Source organism: Branchiostoma belcheri, unplaced genomic scaffold (assembly GCF_001625305.1).
Source record: "Branchiostoma belcheri isolate BF01 breed outbred unplaced genomic scaffold, Haploidv18h27 scaffold5, whole genome shotgun sequence".
Classification (NCBI taxonomy): Eukaryota; Metazoa; Chordata; class Leptocardii; order Amphioxiformes; family Branchiostomatidae; genus Branchiostoma; species Branchiostoma belcheri.
In genome coordinates, this window is record NW_017804131.1 from 1,592,419 (window position 1) to 1,615,124 (window position 22,706).

The window sequence follows — 22,706 nt, forward strand, 5'->3', positions numbered from 1 at the left end:
CCTGGCATTATGTCACGTGACAACCTCGTCAAGTTGTAAAAGGCAAGTCTTGTTATCATCAGTAACCACTCTACTCTTTGCAATGTTTCAACTTGAATCACTTCCTGAATTTCTGAATCAAATCTATTTCTTGTAAATCAAACGTTGCACCCCTAGTGGACCTTAGTCAAAATGGAGTAGCCCGTGGTATGAGGGACACAGACATAACGGTCAATGCTACGTTGCGCATGACGTAATTGAATCGGCCACTTGCTATGAGGCACGTTTAGATATATCTTTTCAATGATGACATTAAACTGTACATGTACCAGCTCACCTTCCTGACAAATTCTCGAACCTTCTCGGTGTACCTCACACGATGTAGTAGAGTTTGCCTGTCACATGGCGTCGAGCACTTTGTTAGCGCAGCATAGTAGAACGCAAAGGCCTTGGACAGCTTCGACACTTCCGTACAGCTCTTTCCTTCAACAAGGTACGAGTCCCCAAGTGTTTTCAGAACCTCTACTTCCAGATAAGGATCTCTGTTCGACACAGCGTCCACCAACACTTGGGCATAACGCTGTCTTAGTGAACGCACGCTAGTTGAAGTTCTTCGGACGGCTGCGTCCACTTCTTGACATATTTCTGTTACCCTTAAGGTATTGTTTTCTGAAACAGGGCGATTGGAAGTCTTGATTTGGCTCTCACTGCGTTCGGTGCTTCCTACTAGAGATGCTTTGCGTAGAAACGTACCTTTGATTTTACCCATATACCGTAACCGATCAGAGATGGCCTCTGTTATGTCCGTATCTGCACATCTCATAATACAGGCAGTGTACATGGCAGCGGCCTTGTCGAAGTCGTCCTCACTCTTCGTGCGTTTTCCTCTCTCAAGGTACAGGTCACCAAGACACTTGAGTGCCTCCGCCTCTATCCTAGTGTCCATGTCTGCAATAGCGCGCACAAGGGCCTCTCCGTAGCCACGTTCGGGGCTGCAGTTGTTCTGTAGACGTAAATTTAGCTGCCGCAGTTTACCTGCTAGACTCGCCATTGTTGTCGCAGTATGGCACTACCCTGTGAACACCTGCCACCCCTCAGACGTTCTCGTACTAGTATTTTGCACACAAACCACCTGCTATGTAGTTGCTAATGCTCCACAGACATGTCGTAGGATGGCAACATTTACTGTATGCGACATAAAATCCTACAAGTCCCACTGATAGTTAGTGAGAAACGTGGCGGTCGAAACAAGGTGTGTTCACAGGTAGTTCAGAACACTTCCGGGTTTGCCTTTGTCCGTAGGCCGTGTGGCATTCTGGGTAATAGTAATGAGGTATTTGGGGCTATTCCATTTAAACTTTGGGACTGAGAGACTGTTTTCACACTTGCATCTACATAAAACATAATGCTTGCAAATTGTCATTGTCGTTTCTTTCAAGTGAACGGTGAAGTAGCACTGAGGTTCATGTCATCCGTCTGTGAAAACAATTCACTATCTTGTGCAGCGGGCATTGAAAGACTTGAAATAAGAAATTCACACACAAAAAACCTTGTCTGAACTAATAGGACAGGTATCAATGGGACTTGGTCGAGCCTGTGTTAATGTTGACAGTAACGTTACGTGCCTGTGTATCCCTGGACAACCTGGAGTTTTCAGGTAGCTTCAACAAGAATATCAGGTGTCATTTCCTTGTGGCACAGCAGTGAGAACAGTACTTCATTGGGGATAGTCACACCTTAATCTTAGAAGAGCACCAATAACTATAATATCATGGGTGTAAAAGTAGTACTGATTTTAACCCTCGGCGCAATTGTGTCTGGGCAGCAGACAGTTTGGCCCAGGACTCAGGACGGCCCTGAAGTTCAAGTCCAAAACTATCCGGACAAACTGAAAAAGGATGAGGCAGAAGCCCGCCAGGTTGGTCACAAGCTCTCAATTATCGATTCACAAACATTCATGTTCTTTCTTTGCTGTTGCGCTAGAGCAGCTTTCATAAAATATAAGTTAGGTAGAAAGTTTAGAGTCTCTACAATGGAACTGGTTGAGAATGACCCTGGAATTTACCCATCATTACATGAGCTGGGCGACCCATCGTTTTTTTTTTGGTCAGAAGTTCATCGCCAGTGTAATGATTGCTTGTCCTTGTAGGTGGACCAACTCCGGGAGCACCTTGCTCAGCTGCAGGAAAAAATTGACTTCCTTCAGACAAATGGGACTAAACAGGTGCAGTCTATGGTTTTTTTTATATTTGGTTTACTCCTGTGATCTTTTGTTGTTGCCAAAACATGACATGCTTCATTGCATCAGATGTAACCCTTCCCTTGTAAACCCTTAATCTGGGACAAATAAAATGATCATATCTGGCGTATACATTCCAGGACATTTTCATTGCTGAGATGCAGGAGCAAGTCAGGAACCTGACGACAAAACTCTCGCTCTTGAAACAAGGTGAGTGCTATATTAGTGTTTGCAAAGAAACTGGACCCAGCAGTTCTCCCACCATGAGTGGGAACATGAGAAACTCTGACATATTGAGGACAATAAAAAGCAGAACTTTCAGAAAGCAGAAATTCAGTCGGCGGACTGTGAAAAACTTCCTGTTGTTTTACTACTACAAATGAACCATTCATTCATTCAGTCATTGTCAAAACAGACAATTCCTGACCTGAATGTGCTGCAATAGTTAATCTGTTGGCTCATTTTTATGTTCAGCATTTAACAATTTGCACAATTTGGAAACAGCAATTTTCAACTTTCAAAGAACAATGACTGCACGAGTATTGTTTTACCATTTTGAGAGTTGGTATGAAATGAGAGTGTACATGTGCATTGAATGGAGTATATTTCCATTTGGCAGCCAGCTCTGTGACCTATCCTGAGCCAAGTGAGAGGCTCACCTGTCCCAGTGGTTATGAACAGTTCAAGAACTTGTGCTTCAATTTCTCTTCTGACATGAAGACATACAGCGAGGCCAGGTCAACCTGTCAGGCTGCTGGTGGTCATCTCGCTGTTCCTCGGGAAGAGGAAATACATGCCTTTGTGACAAGCTTTCTGTACACAAAGTACCTGTCCTCCAGTAGCTCTGATCCACAGATCTATTTTGGGCTGACAGACCAGAAAGTTAAGGGGATCTGGATGTGGGATGATGGGTCAAAGCTCTCTGGGTGGTCCAACTGGTATCCAGGGGAACCTCATGATCTAAGTGGTACTGAAAGGTGCGCTGAGTGGAGGCTAGCAATATTTGGGGATTTCTGGATTGATGATGAGTGCGATCTCAAAAACTATTATGTGTGTGAAGTGTCTGCGACTGCTCCCTAGCCAGGACATGCAAAGTGCACTGGTCATGAATACAAAATTGTACAATGCCAGTCGCTAACAGCTGACTTTTGGTGTAACTTGTCCTAAAACAGCATATGTGCATAACTGCATGTCCAGTAGGGAGAAGTTTGAAAACAACTTTGTGAATCATTGAGTTGGACATGATATAATTTGGAAACAGTTTTGTCATTCTTAAAGCAACTAATCAGGAAATACACTCAGCTTAACAGGTATCCGATTTACTTTGCATGTGCATGTCCAGTCGAGAGAAGTTTAAAGGAACTTTGTGACAGTGAAGTTGGACATCTATAATTAGAAACTGTATTGCCATTCTTCAACCAACTAATCAGGAAATACATATACTCAGCTTAACACATATCAGATTTACTTTGCATGTGCATGTCCAGTCTGGAGAAGTTTTAAAAGAACTTTGTGAACCATTAAGTTGAACATGATATAATTAGAAACAGTATTGTCATTCTTAAAGCAAGTAATCAGGAAATACATGTACTCAGCTTAACAGGTATCTCACAGAACAGTACTAGTGGATAACAAATTGGTTACAGTAGGACACAGTATAGGGGGGGCTCTTTTCTACCTAGGTCAATCAGGGATTGGAATCACCTGCAGAAGGAGACTGTAGAGGCCGCGACAGTGGAGGCGTTTGTGTCGCGAGCGGCCGCAGAGCAGTCTTAGACCTACTTTTACAGCCTTCTTGGTGACGACTCGGCATGGACAATGGACGACGATTTATGGACAACCCTTAAAGTCAGTATTACATGATTGCACAGACTCCTGCGCAAAACGCGCTCTCTCCCAAGAAGCCAAAATATTCGTCGTAACGAATGTGGGCTTACACCGGAAGAAGAAGAAGGTTAATGTGCTGTTACATAACAACAATAGATATTTCCAGTAAGTCATGATGAGATGGAGCAAAGTATACATAAAACCTATAACAATGTGCTGTAAAGCACTAAAAGTCCAAGTCTGGTACAGCAGGACTGTCTCCTGTGACCCTTGTCCCTACTTGGCCCTTCCCCTTCCTACATGCACATGGTGTATTCTTATCTTGGCCACACAAAACAGACTTCACCCCTATTGTACTGGCACTTGTTTCCCTCTGTACATCACTATTACAACTACAAGAGTCTCCACCTGCCCCTACAGTATAGCTTGCTCCAAGTTCTTCCTGTTTTGCTATGGAGTCTGTGAGCCTGTTGTCTTCCTTGCTTTGTGAACTGAGTCTGTTATCTTTGTTACACCCTGGAGTATCACTAACAGCAGCATATGGACGGCTTCTACATGAACATGACTGGCATCCCTCTTTGCGCTGAGACCCAGGGGCAGTGGTTGTGTCGGGTGTATTGGTGAGCCCGAGTGCCAGTCTTGCCTTGTGTGGTTTCCCTATCCCCAGCTTGGGAAGCCCCTTGTTCAAACCTTCTAACAACACACAGGCCTTGCACAACTCATTGCTGGATATGTAGCCACACCTGAAATTCAGAAGGAAATATTTTGATATAATACTATAATTGTATGATATGCTAAAAACAGTTACTCAAGCAACTGGATATGATTTTGGGCCTTTTCCAAAACAATAAACCTTCCAAAACCTCCACAGATGTATCATGGTATGAGTTTAACTGGCAAAAAACAAAAACAAAAAAAAACATGTGGGTTTAGAGCTTATAAATTTAAGAATGTCAACAAACTGAAAACAAGAGGCAAAGCTTCTAGAATCTTAGCCAACTCATCCATGCCAGTAACACTGTTACACTTGAGCAATGCATCAAGATTCCCCTTTCCATACACTGATTATTAGTGCCACTTTACAGATCAGAATGGAACTGCAGTACAATGTCCTGCATACCTTGCACAAGTACCCTGTGTTGGCATTTTCACATCCTTCTTGACACTAACAGACATACACTCTCCTGAGTGGATGATGTCTATAATAGAAGTGGACCTGATAGACTCTAGGTCCTTTAAGTAGGTTCTAGCATGTCCTCTGTAGGCATTGGGTGAGTAGATACACTCTGTGGAGAAGTAGTCAAGCTTCTTGAAGTATGCATACCTGCAAAGACAAGATTAAGGAAGTTTTCTAATTGATAAAAGTAATGATTGAAATAGTAGAAATGCTTCTAGTGATGTCAATATGGACATATATACTATTAAACAGATGTATGCTATATATGCTCTGAATGTGTGGTCTATTGTGTCATTTACCCAGTAGTGGAACAAAAGTAAAGTACCGGTACATGTAATTCCATTAAACTTTAGTACAAGAAGAGGAATAAAATAATAAGACTTACATGACAATTTCCTTCTCGTAGGTATATTTGAAAGGTTTACACCTCGGGATAGCTCCCTCTGTGCCTGTGACAATGGCTGTGCACCTCTGGAGTCTGGCAATATCCCCCCGCAGTACTAGAACAAAACATATGATCATGAACAACTCAGTAAAATAGTTCTGACTGACACGTTTCAAACACATATTCAATGAGGTTTGTTTGTTCCGCATAACCGGTAAACCGCCTTTTTTTAGGCGTACCACACCTTTTTTGTACATGTAAGTACAAGCTGCATAAGACCAGACTGTAAGGTTTGAACCACTTACACCTGGGAGGTCCCCTACTGTTTTCAAAAAGTACGGAATGGGGTGTGATTCTCCCAAACATGAAACCTCCATTTAATGTCCTATCCAAGGGGCATCCCTAACTGAAGCTAGGTAGTCATTTATACCTGAGTGAAGTGAGGAAAGTTCTGTTAAGTGCCTTTCCCAAGGGTACAAGTGGCATCGGGCAGGATTCAAATCCGGGACCACTTGAGGCTGAGCTGAACATTCTACCGTTACACCATACTATCCCACATGTTAGATGAGTCATATTTCTACAACATACAAAACCTCCTAAATACTATCAAGAACTTCACAAGCAACAAGGCAAGAAATACTCAAAACATCCATAGACTGACCATTCATAATGACGGTTTCTGCCACATCATCAGCGTTGTGGCCGGTGACGATTTTGTTGACCCCCAGCATCATGGCGCCTCGGTCCAGCGCCTGCCGACGGAACACGCCGCAGAACGTGCAGTTGTTCTTCAGTCCGATCTGTCGCACAATCTCATCCATCGTCCAGCCATACAGCTCCTGTGGTTAAGAAATGTTTGACATCTTTGTCAGTATAACTTTGACTCAGTTCCTGTATTTTGGATGATTCCACAACTCAGTGCCTGTATTTTGTAGCCTGGAATCCATCCATGAACGCTTTGTCTCTGTTCCGTTCCTCCGCTCTGTGAATGCAGAGCAGAGGAACGGAGCGGAGACAAACTTTCACGGATGGATTCCAGGCTATGTATTTTGGATGATTCCATTTGAAAGATAGATCATTAAATGTTGATAGTTTTCTCCAGAATAAAAAGAAGCATGGAAGAAAGGGGACTGAGAGATTCACGAGAACCAAAAGATACAGGCAACTTAACAGATATCAAAGGGGACAGAGTAAAAAAAGATGTGTTTTGGCTGGCCCCTGTAAGTTTTAATGGAATGGCCCTTAGCTGTGTGTGTCACTGTACCCTTGAACTTCCTGACCTTGTATGACACGACCTTCAGCGGCAGCTCATACTGCTGCTGGTTCCTCTTCACCGTCTCCAAGGAGTCGTCACGGTAACCGGTGATGCCCTCGTCCACGGACAGCAGGATGAGGTTCAGGCCGTAGTCATGGCGATGGTTGAGAAGTTTCATCAGGTGGGCCAGGACTGTGGAGTCCTTCCCTCCGGAGGCTGCTATGGCAACCGTTTCTCCCCTGAAGTGGAAATTATTGTACCAAGCAGTAAGTACCTTATGGCAGCATATAAGAGAAACTAGAAATAGAACTTTACATGTATTATAATGTAAATTATAATAGATTATTGCTATCATGAGCCCTTGTACTTGTAGAATGGAACTTTTTTCATCATCAGATACGGTAGGATCCTTCATAGCAAATTTATGATATTCTAAATAATAGCTTTAAAGGTAAGATCGATACTATGCAAAAGTACCGAAGTAACGGGCTCCTTTCTCAGCACTCGGTATACAGAGGTGAGGCGGCTTCCGTCCTAGATCTCCAGTGCCGAGGGTACGTCAACACTTGGTGTCCAGTGTCGGCGGCTTCAGCACTGGAAACTCTAAATCGGCAAATCAAACCTTGCCTTTAGAAAGGGTACCGAGATGCCGCCTTTGAACTCTAACACTTATATTTTCGAGATCGTACCGCCCGGGAAGCAAATTATAATCGGGACGACAAGGTGATCGGCAGGACAATACTGCAAGGCTCAGATCCTCACATTTTTACAGACATAGACTTGGCCTGCGATACTGTACTGTACGCCGCGCGGCCGACGTAAGCACCAGAGGCCCAGTGCCGAAATGATTTGAGAACTCGGCTTCCAGCACCAAGAGTCACCGAGCACTGGAACGATCCAGTGAGGAACCCGTTACTTAGGGACTTCGGCACTTGCTATCCAGTGGTGAACGGCCTCCGATCACTGGTAGCGAGTGCCGAGTGGAATTCAGCACTGGCTATCCAGTGGTGAACGGCCTCCGAGCGCTGGCTATCCAGTGGTGAACGGAATCCGAGCGCTGGCACCCGAGTGCTGAGTGGAAGTTAGCACCGGAAAACGAGTGCCGAGTCAAGATTCAGCTCTGGAATTCCAGTCCCTGACGGTGTTTCAGCACTGGAACAAAGCCGTTTCTGCACTAGAATTCCAGTGCGGAGTTTCCTTCCGCACAGGGCCCCGAGTGCCGACGCCACTTTCCCCGCGAGTTCCGCACTGGGCGGCCAGTGAGGAACCCGTTACTTCGGTACATCTACATCTACATCTATGAGTTTCTGAACAACACCCTCATGGGGCCTCACGTTCAGTTGCACGGCATATGCGGCCTGGTGGGGTGCTGGTGCTCATAAAACAAGAAAAAAAAATCAACATAACGAACAAGCAAGAAAAATAAATTTGTGCAGTGACTATATACATGGCCGCAAAGTGATTCCTGATTATAGCTGGGAGCTGGGGAGGCCCATGTGCTGGGCCAGCCCCAACTTAAAGCTGTCAACTGATGGTGATGTGACTAAGTGCGAGGGTAGAATGTTCCACTCACCGACCGTTCTTACCCAAGGTACCCTTGCCGATACTATCGAAGGGCATATAATAATAGGGATAGCTAGATTTGCTCCTTGCATTACGCAATCTCCTAACCAAGTTATGTCATGCCCCCCCTCCCCCATAATTTCTAACCCCTTTCTTTCGACTGAGTTTCTCTTACCTTTTGAAAAGACTGGCAGAAGTGATCGTTTGGTGAACCTCTGCTTCAAACACCGTGAAGAAACACTCCTTACAGAGCGCTCCGCCCGTCTTGGGCCGCTTGAGCATCGCTCTTTTCTCGCACAGACCACAAGATATCGGCATGGCTGACTTCCTGAGGCTTTTAGTTTTACAGCTAATGGGAGGGTGAAGATAGGGTATTTGATGCTCCGTAAAATTGGCTAAAACGGAGCAAACTCTCTGAAGAAAATCACAGAGACACCTGAAAGCATATCTAAAATTTTGAGTCGTAGGAATAGAATAATTATTTCAAGCTCTCTGAGCCAGATTTGTACTATAATTAACCATCACATGTCCTAAACTCTTAGTATACCCTCGAACCTGACGTCATCATTGACCAAACAGAAAATAACAAGTGCATGATTCAGAACATTATACTCTCGTATATTTAGATGGGTGATGTGAGTAGAGTCAGAAAAAAACATTAATTTTTCTTTGCGGTAAAATATCATAGTGTTTATTCAACACAACTTTTAAGTAGTTACTTGATAGTATATACTACATTCTTTTTATATGGATATCATAGCCTTCGAATCTACGGTCACATAACTGAAGCTATTGTCAGTTGTAGCCATATTGGGTTGATGAAAATGGGCAGGGTATCGCTGTCCAAAATCATAGCAAATTGTCATTATTTTGTCCCACACAACGCAGGAAGAGGATAATAAATCATTAAGATGTTGCGGCTAGCTTCAGGGACCTTCAGGTAAGCTGAAAAGACACCATCGGTTTATAAGTATCTGTGAATAAGACGTTGAATGTCGATACTTTATTTGCCCTTCGCTGCATCGCGCATCGGAAATCATCTGAAAAACGTTTCATCATAAATTTCACGTTACATCATGTCTCTCAGTCTGTCACTGTTACGAATAGTACATCAAGTGATTGACACTTATTCTGTAGGATTATCATACACTCTCACGATCAAAATTTCTGTTTACGTATACATACGGCCACATGATATGGCCATGGGGGAGGGCGGGTGAATTTAGTTCGTTGACCTACATACAATGTGATCATAATTTTTTTTTTCAACAAATGAAGCACGATGTGCCCACTATTGTCTTAGACTTTGGTAGAGTTGACAAAGAAGTCTGCAGATACCATAACTTGTTACAAATTCACTGCACTACCAAGGACATTATACAACTACACTGTATGTACTGTATGTGTTAAAGTTAGATGAAATTTAAACCATGTTTTTGCTGATAAAAATATGATATTAACCTTTAAGATGATGACTTTGGTAGACCTCATAAAACATCATTACAGTTTTTAAAGTATGTCATTATTATTATTCCCAAGTGTGAATTGCAGTGTTCCTTTCTACTGTGTTAGTCTGTGTACATGTTGTTTCATCACATGGCTTAGTAATGATATAGTGTCCTCAAAGAAACATTGATAATCTATATGGTAACATTTTATCTCTGTTTACAGTCCCAGTTGCAGGTACTGTGTAGAGAAGCTTACATCACGACATGCATCCCAAAGATTGTCTCAGAAGCCCCTCCTACCAACCAACTCCAGAACTGCATCTTCATTACTTCAATCAACCCATCTGAACAGACATCACACTCAACTCCTCTGTCAATACTCCACATTAGCGAGACCCAACTTGAGAAATTTCATGACTCCCACCAGCCGTATTGTCCAATCACAACAAAGAAACATGAGTGTTTTGAGTAAGCTACGTCCGCTGTTGAAAATTCGCTACTGGATTCTTGGAGCAGGCATTGGAGGTGGATACAGTGCAAAAGTGGTGAGTAGTATTAAGCTTGTTACTGTCAGTATATCATGTAGGGGCATCGAGCTTTTAATGCTTCCAGGCTGTTTTGAAACATCTAAGAAAAATAAAAGCTTGAGGATGATTATGCCACCATTATAGCTTTGTTCTAGTTATTGTTACCCATAGCTGTACCAATATGCATGTGGAATCAAATTATGGTATTTTCATTCGTGAAATGAACAACCAGTAAATCTACTCTTTCTTCCTACAGACTTACGAATCATGGAAGGACAAGGTACCAGACATGAGCTGGCTGGGAGAGTACCTTCCTGATGCAGACACAGTCAGCAAGTTCATACCTAATGTAGACACGGACAAGTACAGAAAATTCCTGCTGAAACTGAAGAAGTCCATACCAGAGCTTCCAGAAACCCCAGACATAGCCTCGTTAAAGGGTTACCTCCCTGATGCAGACAAGATGAAGGACTGGTCACCTGATGTCACCATGGACGATTTCTCCTCTGTCTTCAATGAAGGTTAGTCATTGTTTGTGGAGTCTAAAATGTTTTATCTTCAGAAGCTTGTGCCATGCTTCCTACTATTTTTCTATCTTTGTCTGGGCTTTGTGTTTTGTGTTCTTGTCTTCAAGTGTCACTGTGTTCTCTTTCTGTGTCATGATTGGGCTGTAAATTCCATGTCATGCTCACTAAGAATCTTTCTGTTTGCTTTCTTTATCAGAAGAAGGTAAGACTGCTCCTTCTTTCTGTTGCTTCTGCTATACATCTTCTCTCTGTGATTTGCTCTTACCTCTGTTCTCATATTTTCACTTTCTGCTATTTGCCAATTTATGTTTTGTCTGCATTAGCCTCTCATACTTGTAAGTTGTAGGAGCAAGTTTTAAGATGTGTCAATATGTGTAAGTGTAGTTTGAGGGGTAAAAGAAAATGCTGTCATTAATTTTAAACCAAAGTTCTTACTCCAAACCTATTGAAATCACATGCCCTGTGTCCTTGCCTCCAACCGTTTTTGTTTTTCTTTGTTTTCTTACGACAATGTTTTGCTTGCCAGGAGTTGCCACAGTGACAGGTATATTCAGCGAAGTCAAACGCAGCCCAATTCCTCTTGGCTCAGTCCCTTTCATAGGTCTGTAACACTTTACATATTGTAATTATTCCACTAATTAGGTTAATAACCTCTTGTGCTTTTGTCTCTGCAACAACTGATAGAATATGTCAACAAAGTTGACTTCTACAAATGCATAAGTGTATACAAGTACGACTGCCTCTCTGAAAATTCACAGGTCTGCATTTTCTAACATCTAACTGACTTTCCATCAATTCAACTGATAACTTTACTTTTGAAGATTCTATATAATACATTGCTAATGGTGGTGTAGGTTGACATCTGATCAAGAGATACTCCATAAGACGATATCAGCTTTTTTTATGATGTCAAATCAAGAATATTTGTACCAGTAAAAGTAGAGGTGTCACACGGGCTATCCACTTGATTGGTCAATGGGACTGACCAATCAGGTTTCTTTAACATACAATCTACATACCTGATTGGTTACTAGTATGAGACTCTGGCCAATCTGGCCAATCACTCCATTGCCATAATATTTTATGTTTTGACTTCGCTGAAAGACTTTATTTGCAAGGATGCTCAAGGAATTAACAGTCTCTTCTCCAAACAAAAGAAGATTTTTGAATTACCACTGTTCACTTACACGTATTGCTGCATGGTAGATGTGTTAGGAAGTTCTTTCCTGTGATTGTCCCTAGTGCCATTCCTACACTGCTAACACTAGGAAACAACATGCCTCATAATGACAGTCCTCAAACTCAGACAGGTGATCTTGATCAAGGTAGACCATGTAGCACACAAGTGTTCATCATGACAATATGCACAGTTGTTCTCAATGTAGAGAAAGCTTCTATGTACAGTATAGCAATCCTATGCGTGTGTGTTCACAGACAACAGCATCACTACAGGAGTCATGACAGCCATGAAAGTCAATGCTGAGGGAAGTGAGGAGGAATCAGCAAAGAAGGTACAATAACCAAACGTCTTACAAACAAAATATTAAACTTTTTATCATAAGGTATATTTGAGATTGCCCATTGATAATTCCCATTGATACAGAATTGTCATTAGATATTACATGGTTGGGAGATGACAACTTGTCCTCAGATTTTTAGAATGATGAAGTGTTTGAATTAGTTGATTAACTACAAAATTTAATGTAGCTTATTCATGTTTTGTTCTTTGCAGATGTCTGACAAAGAAAGACTACAAAAGATACAAGAGGAGTTCCTTCAAGAGCAGGTTGGTTAAACTGTCATTCTAATTACATGTACCTATTCCTCATGTTGCCCATTGACTTGAAAATTGTGTTTCCAGTCACACCAACATGTCTTTGCTTGTTGTTCCACAGCTGAAGTACCAGAGACAGTTGGAACGTCTGGAAAAGGAGAACAAAGAGTTGAGAAAACAGATCATGTTGAAGGGGGATAAGGCAGTATACAAGAGAAGAACAAAGGTGGGTGAAAGATTGGTATTTCTCAAACTGTTCTACCTGTACTTTAAAGCATCCTTGCGCTTGTCAGGATTTGGTACAATTATTGAGTGAGTAAAATTGTAGCACAGCCAGGACTGTTTATCACCTTCGTAAAGCCTGTTTTTGCCTTTTTCAGAAATCCCTGATTGACATGTATTCAGAGGTGCTTGATGAACTGTCAGAGTACGATTCAAGTTACAACACACAGGATGAACTACCAAGGGTGAGTAGTATACTATGAGCTCTGTCAATCATGGTATGGAGGAGGGGTTACTGTACATTTCTATAGTGTATCCTTTTAAATATATCTCGTTCTACAAGTAGTGTCCAATGTGGTTAATGTACATTTTGTGTAAGGATGATAATTCTAAATTCATGTTCTTACTGTATTGTCCTCTCCCCCACCCAGGTTGTTGTAGTGGGTGACCAGAGTGCAGGGAAGACCAGTGTGTTAGAGATGGTGGCACAGGCCAGGATCTTCCCCAGGGGGGCGGGGGAGATGATGACCAGGGCACCGGTCAAGGTACGGGGTAATCAAATCTGTCACTTGCCATATTGTCGCTAACACATTGGAATCTTTTGACAGGATGGTACATGTATGTTCTGTTGTTTAGTTTTTCTGCACCCGTGTAAGCTGTACACAATAGACTATAGAGATTGGGTGGCAGAACTCTACATCAGAAGTACTTGGACTTAGGACTTGTTGCATAGACTGATGCTGAACTCCTAGCTAATGTTCAGTTCTGTTGTGATTCCATTGTGTGGGAGAAGGTTAAACTATCTCATGTTTTAGAGTTTGATATAAAGAGCTTACTGTGACATAATTTTCCTCCCCCAGGTGACACTGAGTGAAGGTCCCCACCACATAGCCATGTTCAAGGACAGTGACAGGGAATTTGACCTTACCAAAGAATCTGAGGTATGTAGTTTTTCTTTTGTTTCTAGCTCTAGGATTAGATAAGGGTTAATTATTTTACAGTTAGCTCTAACCAGATGGCACAGACGACATAAGAGCCATCAGGACTTCTGTAAATGCATTAAGGTACTTTGGCATGTATGAGATCTCAACTGTGCTGTTAATGTTTTATTTCAGCTGGAAGCTCTGCGGAGAGAAGTTGAGATCAGAATGAAAGCCAGTGTGAGGCCGGGACAGACTGTCAGCATGGAGGTAAAATGATCTCTTCATTTAAAAAAAAAATTTCCAATTAGGTTTTTTTATCATGTATGAGAGAGTTAAGATCTTGAATTACCTGAATACTGCACTCAGCATGTGCCATGTACATGTATTTCCAGACTATCTCCATGAGTGTGAAAGGACCAGGGTTACAGAGAATGGTGCTGGTAGATCTGCCTGGGATCATCAGTGTAAGTATAGAATTCAAGTTTTCTTCCTCTTGACTAGGGGTGGGTACCGGTTCAGTCGGACCGGTTTAGACCGGAACAACATTCAAGAACCGAGTCCAAAAAACCGAAACGTGAAAACCGGATGACCGGACCTGATGTACATTTCTGTAGATTGTACACACAACACACACATCTTAATGATGATCTTTAGATAATCTGGCCATGGCAGGTAAAAAAAAAATAACCCTGAATCATACTAGATCAGCCTAAATCCATGTTTATGCGTTCAAAAACAAGAAAAAAAATGTTTCCCGGTATTAATCTCTTGAAACACGGCGCTGAATATTGACGCAGAAACATTTCGTGCACGGCGAGCCCTCCCCCATATTGTGACGCAATCCCGCGTCACGTGTCGGCATTTCGCATCTCTGATTGGTTGTTGCGCAGCTGCTGGCAGCGTAGGGAGCGAGGCGGCAGACTTGAGCGAGCCGACGCGCATGTAAACAACTTTTCTTTGTCATTGTTCGATATCGCCGCTAAAATTCTATTTTGCACAACCACACATCGATATTCTAGTGAAGAAATGTATAGTTTCAAGAATCTTTGGGGAAAATATATGCTTCTATGCGGATTTTTAGCGTTTTCGACGTGATTTTGTCGTCACTTAACCCCGAAGTGTGGACCGCGGCGTGGCTAAATTTTTAGCGTATTTTACCCTGCGTTTTACCAATCAAAACAATAAACAACCCCCGCTAAGAGAACCCTGTAAGATTTTAGATCGCAGCAATTAAGTATTTGATCAAATTATTTGTGGATGTGCTGGCATTTCAGCCGTATTATTCATCGGGAAAAGCGGCCTCATGCAAGGCCGTGTCGTGTACACGAAGAAATTGTGTCTCGCTTGCCAAAATATGATATACTATACTACTGTACAATAATCAGGTCCGGTTCAGGTCCGGACCTGGACCTGATCCTCTGAACCTGATCCGGACCTGGACCTGAATTTTCTATACCGGTACCCACCCCTACTCTTGACACTTTTTATTTTCACACATTTTCATTAGCTTAGTATACAACAGGTCATGATTGAGTATTAATGAGTTGAACTAGTTTGATGCATGAATTACAGTCTACTTTTTCCCTCCACAGACTGAAACCCAAGGCATGGCCTCTGCCACCAAAGAGTCCATAAAAATGATGTGTGAACACTACATGTCCAACCCCAATGCCATCATCCTATGTATTCAAGGTAAGTGAAATAAAAACACTGCTAGCACTTGTGTAAACAAAATTTAGGGAGGTAATTTTCAAGGTTTAGAAACAACAAGGATGCATTGAAGAAAAACAAAAGCAAGCTGTGAAAGTGAAATTTTACAGATTTTTTTAAAAGCCTTTATCATGTTTACTTCTTTTGAAAACAACAAAAATTACATCTATTTATAAAATTTGTATTGAATTCATCACTTTTTTACTTTCGACAATGTCAATTGTCAGAAATGTGCATGATGATACAATGTCCAATGATATCTCCTCGCCAGATGGCTCGGTGGATGCAGAAAGGAGTAACGTGACTGACCTGGTCAGTCAGATGGACCCTCAGGGCAAACGCACCATCTTCGTACTGACCAAAGTGGACCTGGCCGAGAAGAACATTACCAACCCTCACAGAGTAAGACTTACAACATTTTACACTTTCTTTAAAAATAGATACTTTATTGTGCTTTCACTCGTAGATAATTTTATCAGGTTGGGGAATGATTGAAATGAATGTAGTAAAGTTCATTATTCACAAGCACTTGTTTAAGGAGAGCCAGTGTTTCAATGACTATTTTCATCATAGTAGAATATGTGCCCTGTTTTATCATTAATGAGTTTTTTTGTACATGCCTGATGCAAATTCATTGTCAGGAAGTTGGTTAATATGTTTTGTGCTTTTATGATCTATCGATTGAGAAGTACTAGTAAACAAGCTGTCAGGTGTCTGGCTCCATTGGAAATGTAACCCATTGTATAGCATGGTTCATATAGCATCAATGTTGTGATAATCCTCAACTTCCTGTTTTCTGTTTTTGCTACCACAGATAAAACAGATCCTGGAGGGTAAGCTGTTCCCCATGAAGGCCCTGGGGTACTTTGCCGTGGTAATGGGGCGGGGCAACAAGGATGACAGCATCGACACCATCCGGGGATACGAGGAGGAGTTCTTCCGCACGTCACAACTCTTCAGGTCAGGAAATCAGCTCTCTTCCAGAATTCTTTGGCTTTCTTAATCCTCCAAGTCCATCAGTGTCAATCCAGGACATGTAGACTTCTTAATGTTATTGACTTTTAAAGCCAAAAATCCTGAACAGCGTATGAAAAATCTAATATATGTGAGGAATATTTCCTTGCTTGAATCTTGCCCCTGAAGTGGCTAGCACTCAACATTGTAAATATTTTAGGACAGGTCTTTCACCACTTCCTTTCCTTGCGTTTATGTTAAACAGCAAGTTAAACCTGTTATTTTCCCCTCCAGGTCAGGTGTGTTGAAGGCCAGTCAGATGACCACCCAGAACCTGAGCTTCGCTGTGTCTGACTGTTTCTGGAAGATGGTCAAGGCATCGGTGGAACAGCAGGCTGACACGTACAAAGGTGTGGGGCACGGTTTTACTGTTAACTTCACTGCTAAAAGTAAATGATAAAGATGATTTTGAGCAGATGATAACATTTCTTATAAGTAGAACTATTCCCTATATATGTTGCTGAATTATACTTTTGCTAGTGACAGTGAAGTGGCTAGAAAGTACTTTTGTATTTCCTTTGTTTGGAAAAGCCTTGTCTGTCTCTTCATATATAATTGGGTGAGCTGAAACTGTACAGTAGAACATAAAGCATCCAACTTAGAAATCCCACAGAATGTTATATAGTAGTCACCAAGACTGATCAGTAGTTGAACATCTTTTCACTTGGCATGAGCTGTCTCTCTAACAACCAACACACATGTAAAACCCCCCTTCCCTCCCCAGCGGCGAGGTTTAACCTGGAGACAGAGTGGAAGAACAACTACCCCAGCCTGCGTCAGCTGGACAGGGACGAGCTGTTTGAGAAGGGCAAGGGAGAGATCCTGGACGAGGTCATGAACCTTAGTCAGGTCACCCCCAAACAGTGGTGAGTTAGACAAGCCTTTAGTGCTAGTCTTTTGAAAATGTAGGGGAAAAGTTTAAATGTTAAGACTTCCCTTCCCTTCATTTTGATTGTCAACTACCCATGCATGAAATTGTTTTTGGTTGTGACTCTCCTTTCTTCTGACCAGTTAAATGGAGTAAATCCAAATGGTTTTACAGGGCCTCAACTTTGTCTTACAACTGTATAATGTCACTATTTACAAATGTTTTAAAGAAGTCATTGCATATACTGGACACATATACAGGGGGTACTTGTCTGTTTTATCTCAAGACTCAAGACTCAAGAATTATTTATTGATCAATGGCAGTAGATGTAATACAAGTTACTGAATTGCGAATCAATGTACATTTCATTATTTTAAAATCCAAACGTTTATAGTATTGCACATAATGATATGATCTTAAGTTTAGACAGTACTAATTCTAATTTTCAACCACAATGATTGTTAAAAAGATGCACTAGTATGATACTCTGGCTCCTCCCTTGTGTCATTGCATTGCATAAGTGTTGCAGAAGATGATTGAAACAAAATCATAAAAGAAAAGAATAAAACTGTTAGAAGACAAAATGTTGTCCATGCTTGCCCCCAGGGAGGAGGCTCTATGGGCCAAGCTGTGGGAACAGGCTGCTGAACACGTCATTGAGAACATCTACCTCCCGGCAGCTCAGACAGAAAGTGCAGGCCACTTCAACACCACTGTCGACATCAAGCTGAAACAGTGGGCAGACCAGCAGCTGCCCAAGAAGAGTGTGCAGGTAATGTGTGTAAAGGGCTAGTCACTGTAGGGGAGCATTGCTGTATCATATCAGCTTGATTCAAAGGCAGTTCAATGTCTACTGTTAGATAGATTATGGATGTTTTGAGTGACCTTACATATCTTTGTCATGTTTTTCCAGTTGCTCATATATTAGTATTGACAAATTCTGTTAGTTCATTTAGTGATGGAAAGAAGAGATAGATGTCATTCAAAATGACCAAAGCAATCTTCATAATTTATCCAGTAATAGAGTTTGAATTGCCTTTGTTAACCTGACTGGTTGGCTAACTTTCATCATTCATTTCAACATATTAGATTGATTGCTTGATTTAAAATGACCCTTACATAAGACCTAAGTGCTGTTTTGTATCTCCAACTCATTTCAGAAGAAGGCATACATGTAGGACCGTATACTCTTACATTAAATGTGTGACAATATATGCTGATTTGAACTCAAAGCTTCAGGATTAAGTGATTGATGACTTTGTTCCCTGTAGGTTGGTTGGGAGACCTTACAGGAGGAGTTGAAGTGTCTGATGGACCGTGGGAGAGACGCCCAGAACCACGACGACATCTTTGACCACCTGAAGGAAGCCGTAATCAAGGAGGCCACCAGGAAACACAGGTGGCAGGGGGAGGCCGCTAACAGTCTGGTCAGTAGTACATTGTAGTTTAAACTTGCATGCTTACTTCTTTCAATTGATTGGAGTCATGTGCTCGACATCCTTTTTTTCTGCATACCTGCACTTGTACAGGTAACATTGAAAATTACCTGCACCAGAGAAATTTTGCCTGCACCACTCAGAATTTAGGAAGTATAGATCATACTAAAAACCGTTTAGAAACCATCTTATGTATTGCATCAGTTGCTCCTTTTGTGTTGGTTAAGAAGGTTATAGGCTGAATAGCCTGAAGTGTTTTTCTGTGTTCCCCACAGAGAGTGATCCAGTTGAATGCACTTGAGGACAGATCCATAGCTGAAAAATCCCAGTGGGATTCAGCGATCAAGTTCATGGAGTCAACCTTACAGGACAAGCTGTTTGAAAGTAAGGGGTTCTTAGTAGTGTACTTGTGTTCTCTCCACTCAAAAAAGAAGTGCAAAAATGTTGTATGTTTGCACTGCTAGAATCTTAGGTCTATACATGTGCTCAGTTATTCCCAGCAACCTTCTTTTCTACGTTTCTCTTGTTATGCTAAAGGACTGATAAAAGATGTTTTTCAGCGGAGTCCAAGATTAACCAGATGTCGGGGCCAGGCTGGGTGGGTCGATGGTTCAAATGGCAGTACCAGTCTCAGGAGCAGGTCAGTCATACGGGACGTCTGTCTGAAATGTTCAGGAAAAATTCTTCCCTTTGACTTTGAGCTTGTTCATGTAGCTAGTACTGTTCTTGCACTGCACTACCTACCAAACGTGGTGCATATGTGCTTCACAAAGTTGTACACCATTTGATTTATGTCTTTTTGTTTGTTCCAGGCCAAATGTGCAGCCACCAAGACAGAACTAGAGAAGATTGTTGCACTAGACGAGGTTTGTACTCTGCTCCTTATAAACTGAGAGAGACAAACGGCACTATAATTGTCTTTAAAAAAGATGTGATTATAATTACAAATGTGTTTTGCACTTGTAATTTTTATGAAGTAATAAGGACACAACTGAACTTGCTATCAATCGGCTTGTTGCTTGTGTGAACTACTCTGTGATGATTCTAAGTCTCCCTCTGTCTTCCCCACCTACCTTGCCACTATCATAGGGAAGCAAACAAGTGAGTAGACCTTCATGTATTTGTTCCTCCTTTGTTCCTGTGTGTTTCATGATCAGAAATGGCCAGCCTACCAGGCCTTTGAGACTGGGTCTATCAGGGTAAGACGGGGCCTGACTAACCTGAGGAATGTTGTTGTGGAAAATTTTGTAAATCATTTTTAAAGGAATGCAAGTCAAACTTTGTATTTTGGAAACAAAAGTCTGTGTCAGAAATGCTAAATTTATTGTTGAAAGTTGTAGAAAAGATCATGAATGCTGTTTGTTCCCAAGGCTGCTACATACTTATTCAACTATACAAATTTGCTTCCACAACTCTGGTATCTTTTTATCACTAATCTTTGACTTCTAGAGTTCTGAATGCATGTCCATGACAAACACAGTTTTGCAAGACTAGATTAATCCTGTGCACTTTTTTTATTTTATAATAGAAATAGCTCAGTTTGTACCAGCATCATCTGAAAAACCTGAGAGTTATAGTTACGTGTACATTTTTGCATGGTACATGTAGTATAATTAAGATCTAATGCCTTGTTTTTCGACAGTAAATACATGTACCAACAATGTTCAGGTGTGTTGAAACAGAAGTTAACCGGTGTTTTGTGACTTTTCTCACCTGTAGAAACACCCACCTTACCTGGCCATGGATGAAACGACAACCGTCAGGAAAAACCTGGAGGCACAGGGGGTTGAAGTGGACAATGACTTTGTGAGTAATGAAACCTTAATTTGATGTTGGAAAACTGCTGTCTTTTCCTATGTGCTGAGCCTGCTTGTTGTAGTTCAAAGAAACTACTGTGGATGTAGTTTAACACTCCCTGAAATGAGGGTTTTCTGACATGGGCACGAATGCTCGGACTACGAGCCATAGCTGATGATGATCAGAATGCAGGGTTTTGTTTCAGATTAGATTACAAGATCGATAGGTGTAAGATTATTAACAAGTTTTACTTTCGACTTCTGTCCATGTACAGATAAAGATGACGTGGCATGAAGTCTACCGGAGACATTTCCTGAAGCAGGCGCTGGTCCGAGCCAACGAATGTCGGCGAGGCTTCTACTACTACCAAAGGGGGATCACAGACACTGATGTAAGCATGGACTCTTTCTTCCATACAACTTTTCATATGTTTTCTCATTGATCAGCAGGAAAAGAAGTTGCACAATATATCAAGCAATTGAATAAATTCTCGGAGAGAGAAAAGAAGTGTCTCTACCTGTATATGAACACATGATTGTAGTGACTTTTGAACAAAAATCTACTGACAGCCTGAATAAAAGGTCTAAACGGGAGCTATGTGGCTCCAGATGTCTTACTGACGGATGGCTGCAGTGTGCTAAATGTCGGTAGCCAGTAGGTTGAGGAAGGAATCCGGTGTACTTTATTTTGCATAAAGACCTGTATTGTGTTTCCCTCCCCACAGCTGGAGTGCCATGACATTGTCCTGTTCTGGAGAATACAGAAGATGTTACAGTGCACCAGTAATGCACTCCGACAACAGATCATGAACACCGAGGGTAAGTTCACAACTTCACTTGGACATTTTAATCCCATTCAAATACAGGTAGACTTTGCTCAAAATCAACATGAAGATATCATAAGTAAACATTCCAGTCCCCTTACACTTCTACTATTTGATCAGTTCAAAGCCTTTACTCTTAGTGAGTCAAACTTGTTTCAAGCATTGATGTTTCTGACTTAGAGTTAAAGAGAAGAGGTGCTGCTCCAGTAGCCCAAACTGTGCCCAGAACTGGTCCGAGCAAATTTGTTAGGAAAAAAATGGCCAGTACTTGCCCATAATGATGTTTGCATCTGTTGTTTTCCTGTAGCCCGTAGACTAGAGAAGGAAGTGAAGCACATGTTAGAGAACCTTGGTGAAGACCCACAGAAGAAACTGGGCCTTCTACAGGGCAGGAGGGTCACACTAGCTGAAGAACTCAGTAAGTTGGTTTTATTTGTATACAATGGATTTCATCACATTTTTCTGTTGCTGTTATGCAATTCTTACACACATGTTGTCAAATTTCTGGTTGTATTTTGGGTATAATACTTGTATAATAAGAACTGCATAATGTAAATCTGAACTTTGATTGTTTGACTGGTTTGTTCCTTTATGCTTGCAGAGAAAGTTCGGGGAATTCAAGAGAAGTTGGAAGAATTTATTGAAGCCCTCAGGAAAGAAAAGTGAATGAAAAAAAACACACTTTAGTCCATACTTCAAAAGTAGACTTCCTTCTGGGTTAATGATTCGAGAAGAGTCCTATTGAAAAACGGTTAGATGTGCACAGGATCAACTTAGCTGGATACGTCACTGAAGGATTACCATGAACTATTTTAACCAATCAAATACAGCAGGAGTGTAGAAACTTGTCAGTTGCCAGGGTATGGTCCATCAATGCCCCCTAGCAGATTACATATGCAGCGCAGTGTTACTGCAAAATGTCCATTGCAGCTATTAGATACGCAAAGAATGAGGACCACATTGCTCATTAGATGGTCATTCCTTTAAGAAAGTCTTTTGAAACCTTAGAAGACAAGTGGTTATCAATGCCTTATGCAAATGTAAAAATGATAGTTGGATTGCTAAACCATTTGGTCAAGGCATGCTAAAGGTGAAGAAGCTTCATACATGTCCAAGTTTACAACATATGCAGTAATATCATGCTGATTGGTCAAACCATATCTACAAAGATGACTATAAGAAGTGAATATGACCACATAGCTACATTTATAC

The 22,706-nt window shown here is 41.5% G+C and overlaps 4 protein-coding genes across 7 annotated transcripts in view; 2 read left to right on the forward strand and 2 right to left on the reverse strand.

Moving 5' to 3' along the window:
* LOC109479632 overlaps positions 1-1,257 on the reverse strand; it is a 2,461-nt gene extending 1,204 nt beyond the window's left edge. The window contains exon 1 of the mRNA XM_019781618.1: positions 317-1,257. Within this exon, the coding sequence (XP_019637177.1) occupies positions 317-1,030 (714 nt within the window). The 5' untranslated portion in view covers positions 1,031-1,257. The remainder of the gene's footprint in view (positions 1-316) is intronic.
* Positions 1,258-1,589: 332 nt separating this feature from the next.
* LOC109480147 (perlucin-like) lies at positions 1,590-3,328 on the forward strand. The gene is made up of 4 exons (XM_019782305.1): positions 1,590-1,897; positions 2,129-2,203; positions 2,359-2,428; positions 2,838-3,328. The coding sequence occupies exons 1-4, from the start codon at positions 1,751-1,753 to the stop codon at positions 3,296-3,298; spliced, it is 753 nt and encodes a 250-aa protein (XP_019637864.1). The 5' UTR covers positions 1,590-1,750; the 3' UTR covers positions 3,299-3,328.
* An 849-nt stretch (positions 3,329-4,177) lies between these two features.
* On the reverse strand, positions 4,178-8,828 carry LOC109480146 (cytoplasmic tRNA 2-thiolation protein 1-like). Its single transcript, XM_019782304.1, has 6 exons — positions 8,601-8,828; positions 6,888-7,101; positions 6,269-6,446; positions 5,608-5,722; positions 5,166-5,369; positions 4,178-4,788 (listed from the first exon to the last, which is right to left on the reverse strand). The coding sequence occupies exons 1-6, from the start codon at positions 8,741-8,743 to the stop codon at positions 4,272-4,274; spliced, it is 1,371 nt and encodes a 456-aa protein (XP_019637863.1). The 5' UTR covers positions 8,744-8,828; the 3' UTR covers positions 4,178-4,271.
* A 381-nt stretch (positions 8,829-9,209) lies between these two features.
* On the forward strand, positions 9,210-22,161 carry LOC109480138 (dynamin-like 120 kDa protein, mitochondrial). 4 transcript variants are annotated; one of them, XM_019782296.1, is made up of 28 exons: positions 9,210-9,365; positions 10,097-10,418; positions 10,657-10,921; positions 11,454-11,528; positions 12,362-12,438; positions 12,660-12,713; positions 12,823-12,927; positions 13,082-13,168; positions 13,355-13,468; positions 13,784-13,864; positions 14,039-14,113; positions 14,239-14,310; positions 15,439-15,538; positions 15,828-15,958; positions 16,371-16,516; positions 16,805-16,920; positions 17,295-17,436; positions 18,045-18,210; positions 18,710-18,865; positions 19,150-19,258; positions 19,435-19,514; positions 19,687-19,740; positions 20,032-20,073; positions 20,594-20,680; positions 20,946-21,062; positions 21,396-21,489; positions 21,802-21,912; positions 22,096-22,161. In XM_019782296.1, exons 1-28 carry the CDS (start codon positions 9,337-9,339, stop codon positions 22,158-22,160), a joined length of 3,072 nt encoding a protein of 1,023 aa, XP_019637855.1. In that variant the 5' UTR covers positions 9,210-9,336; the 3' UTR covers position 22,161. The 4 variants fall into 4 exon arrangements, with proteins under 4 accessions (XP_019637855.1, XP_019637858.1, XP_019637856.1 ...); XM_019782297.1 differs by lacking the exon at positions 20,032-20,073 and adding an exon at positions 19,964-19,975 and having other exon boundaries at positions 9,245-9,365; XM_019782299.1 differs by lacking the exon at positions 11,454-11,528.
* Positions 22,162-22,706: the final 545 nt, after the last annotated feature.

Bases quoted from the DNA above. Each gene is read 5' to 3' on its own strand.
- LOC109480147 (XM_019782305.1), top strand. From the start codon at position 1,751: ATGGGTGTAAAAGTAGTACTGATTTTAACCCTCGGCGCAATTGTGTCT. The intron at 1,898-2,128 runs GTTGGTCACAAG...TTGTCCTTGTAG, and splicing joins ATGAGGCAGAAGCCCGCCAG to GTGGACCAACTCCGGGAGCA. The intron at 2,204-2,358 runs GTGCAGTCTATG...TATACATTCCAG, and splicing joins AGACAAATGGGACTAAACAG to GACATTTTCATTGCTGAGAT.
- LOC109480138 (XM_019782296.1), top strand. From the start codon at position 9,337: ATGTTGCGGCTAGCTTCAGGGACCTTCAG. The intron at 10,922-11,453 runs GTTAGTCATTGT...TTTGCTTGCCAG, and splicing joins CTCCTCTGTCTTCAATGAAG to GAGTTGCCACAGTGACAGGT. The intron at 11,529-12,361 runs GTCTGTAACACT...GTGTGTTCACAG, and splicing joins TGGCTCAGTCCCTTTCATAG to ACAACAGCATCACTACAGGA.
- LOC109480146 (XM_019782304.1), bottom strand. From the start codon at position 8,743: ATGCCGATATCTTGTGGTCTGTGCGAGAAAAGAGCGATGCTCAAGCGG. The intron at 5,723-6,268 runs GTCAGTCTATGG...GTTTTGTTCTAG, and splicing joins AGAAACCGTCATTATGAATG to TACTGCGGGGGGATATTGCC. The intron at 5,370-5,607 runs GTAAGTCTTATT...TTGTCTTTGCAG, and splicing joins TACGAGAAGGAAATTGTCAT to GTATGCATACTTCAAGAAGC.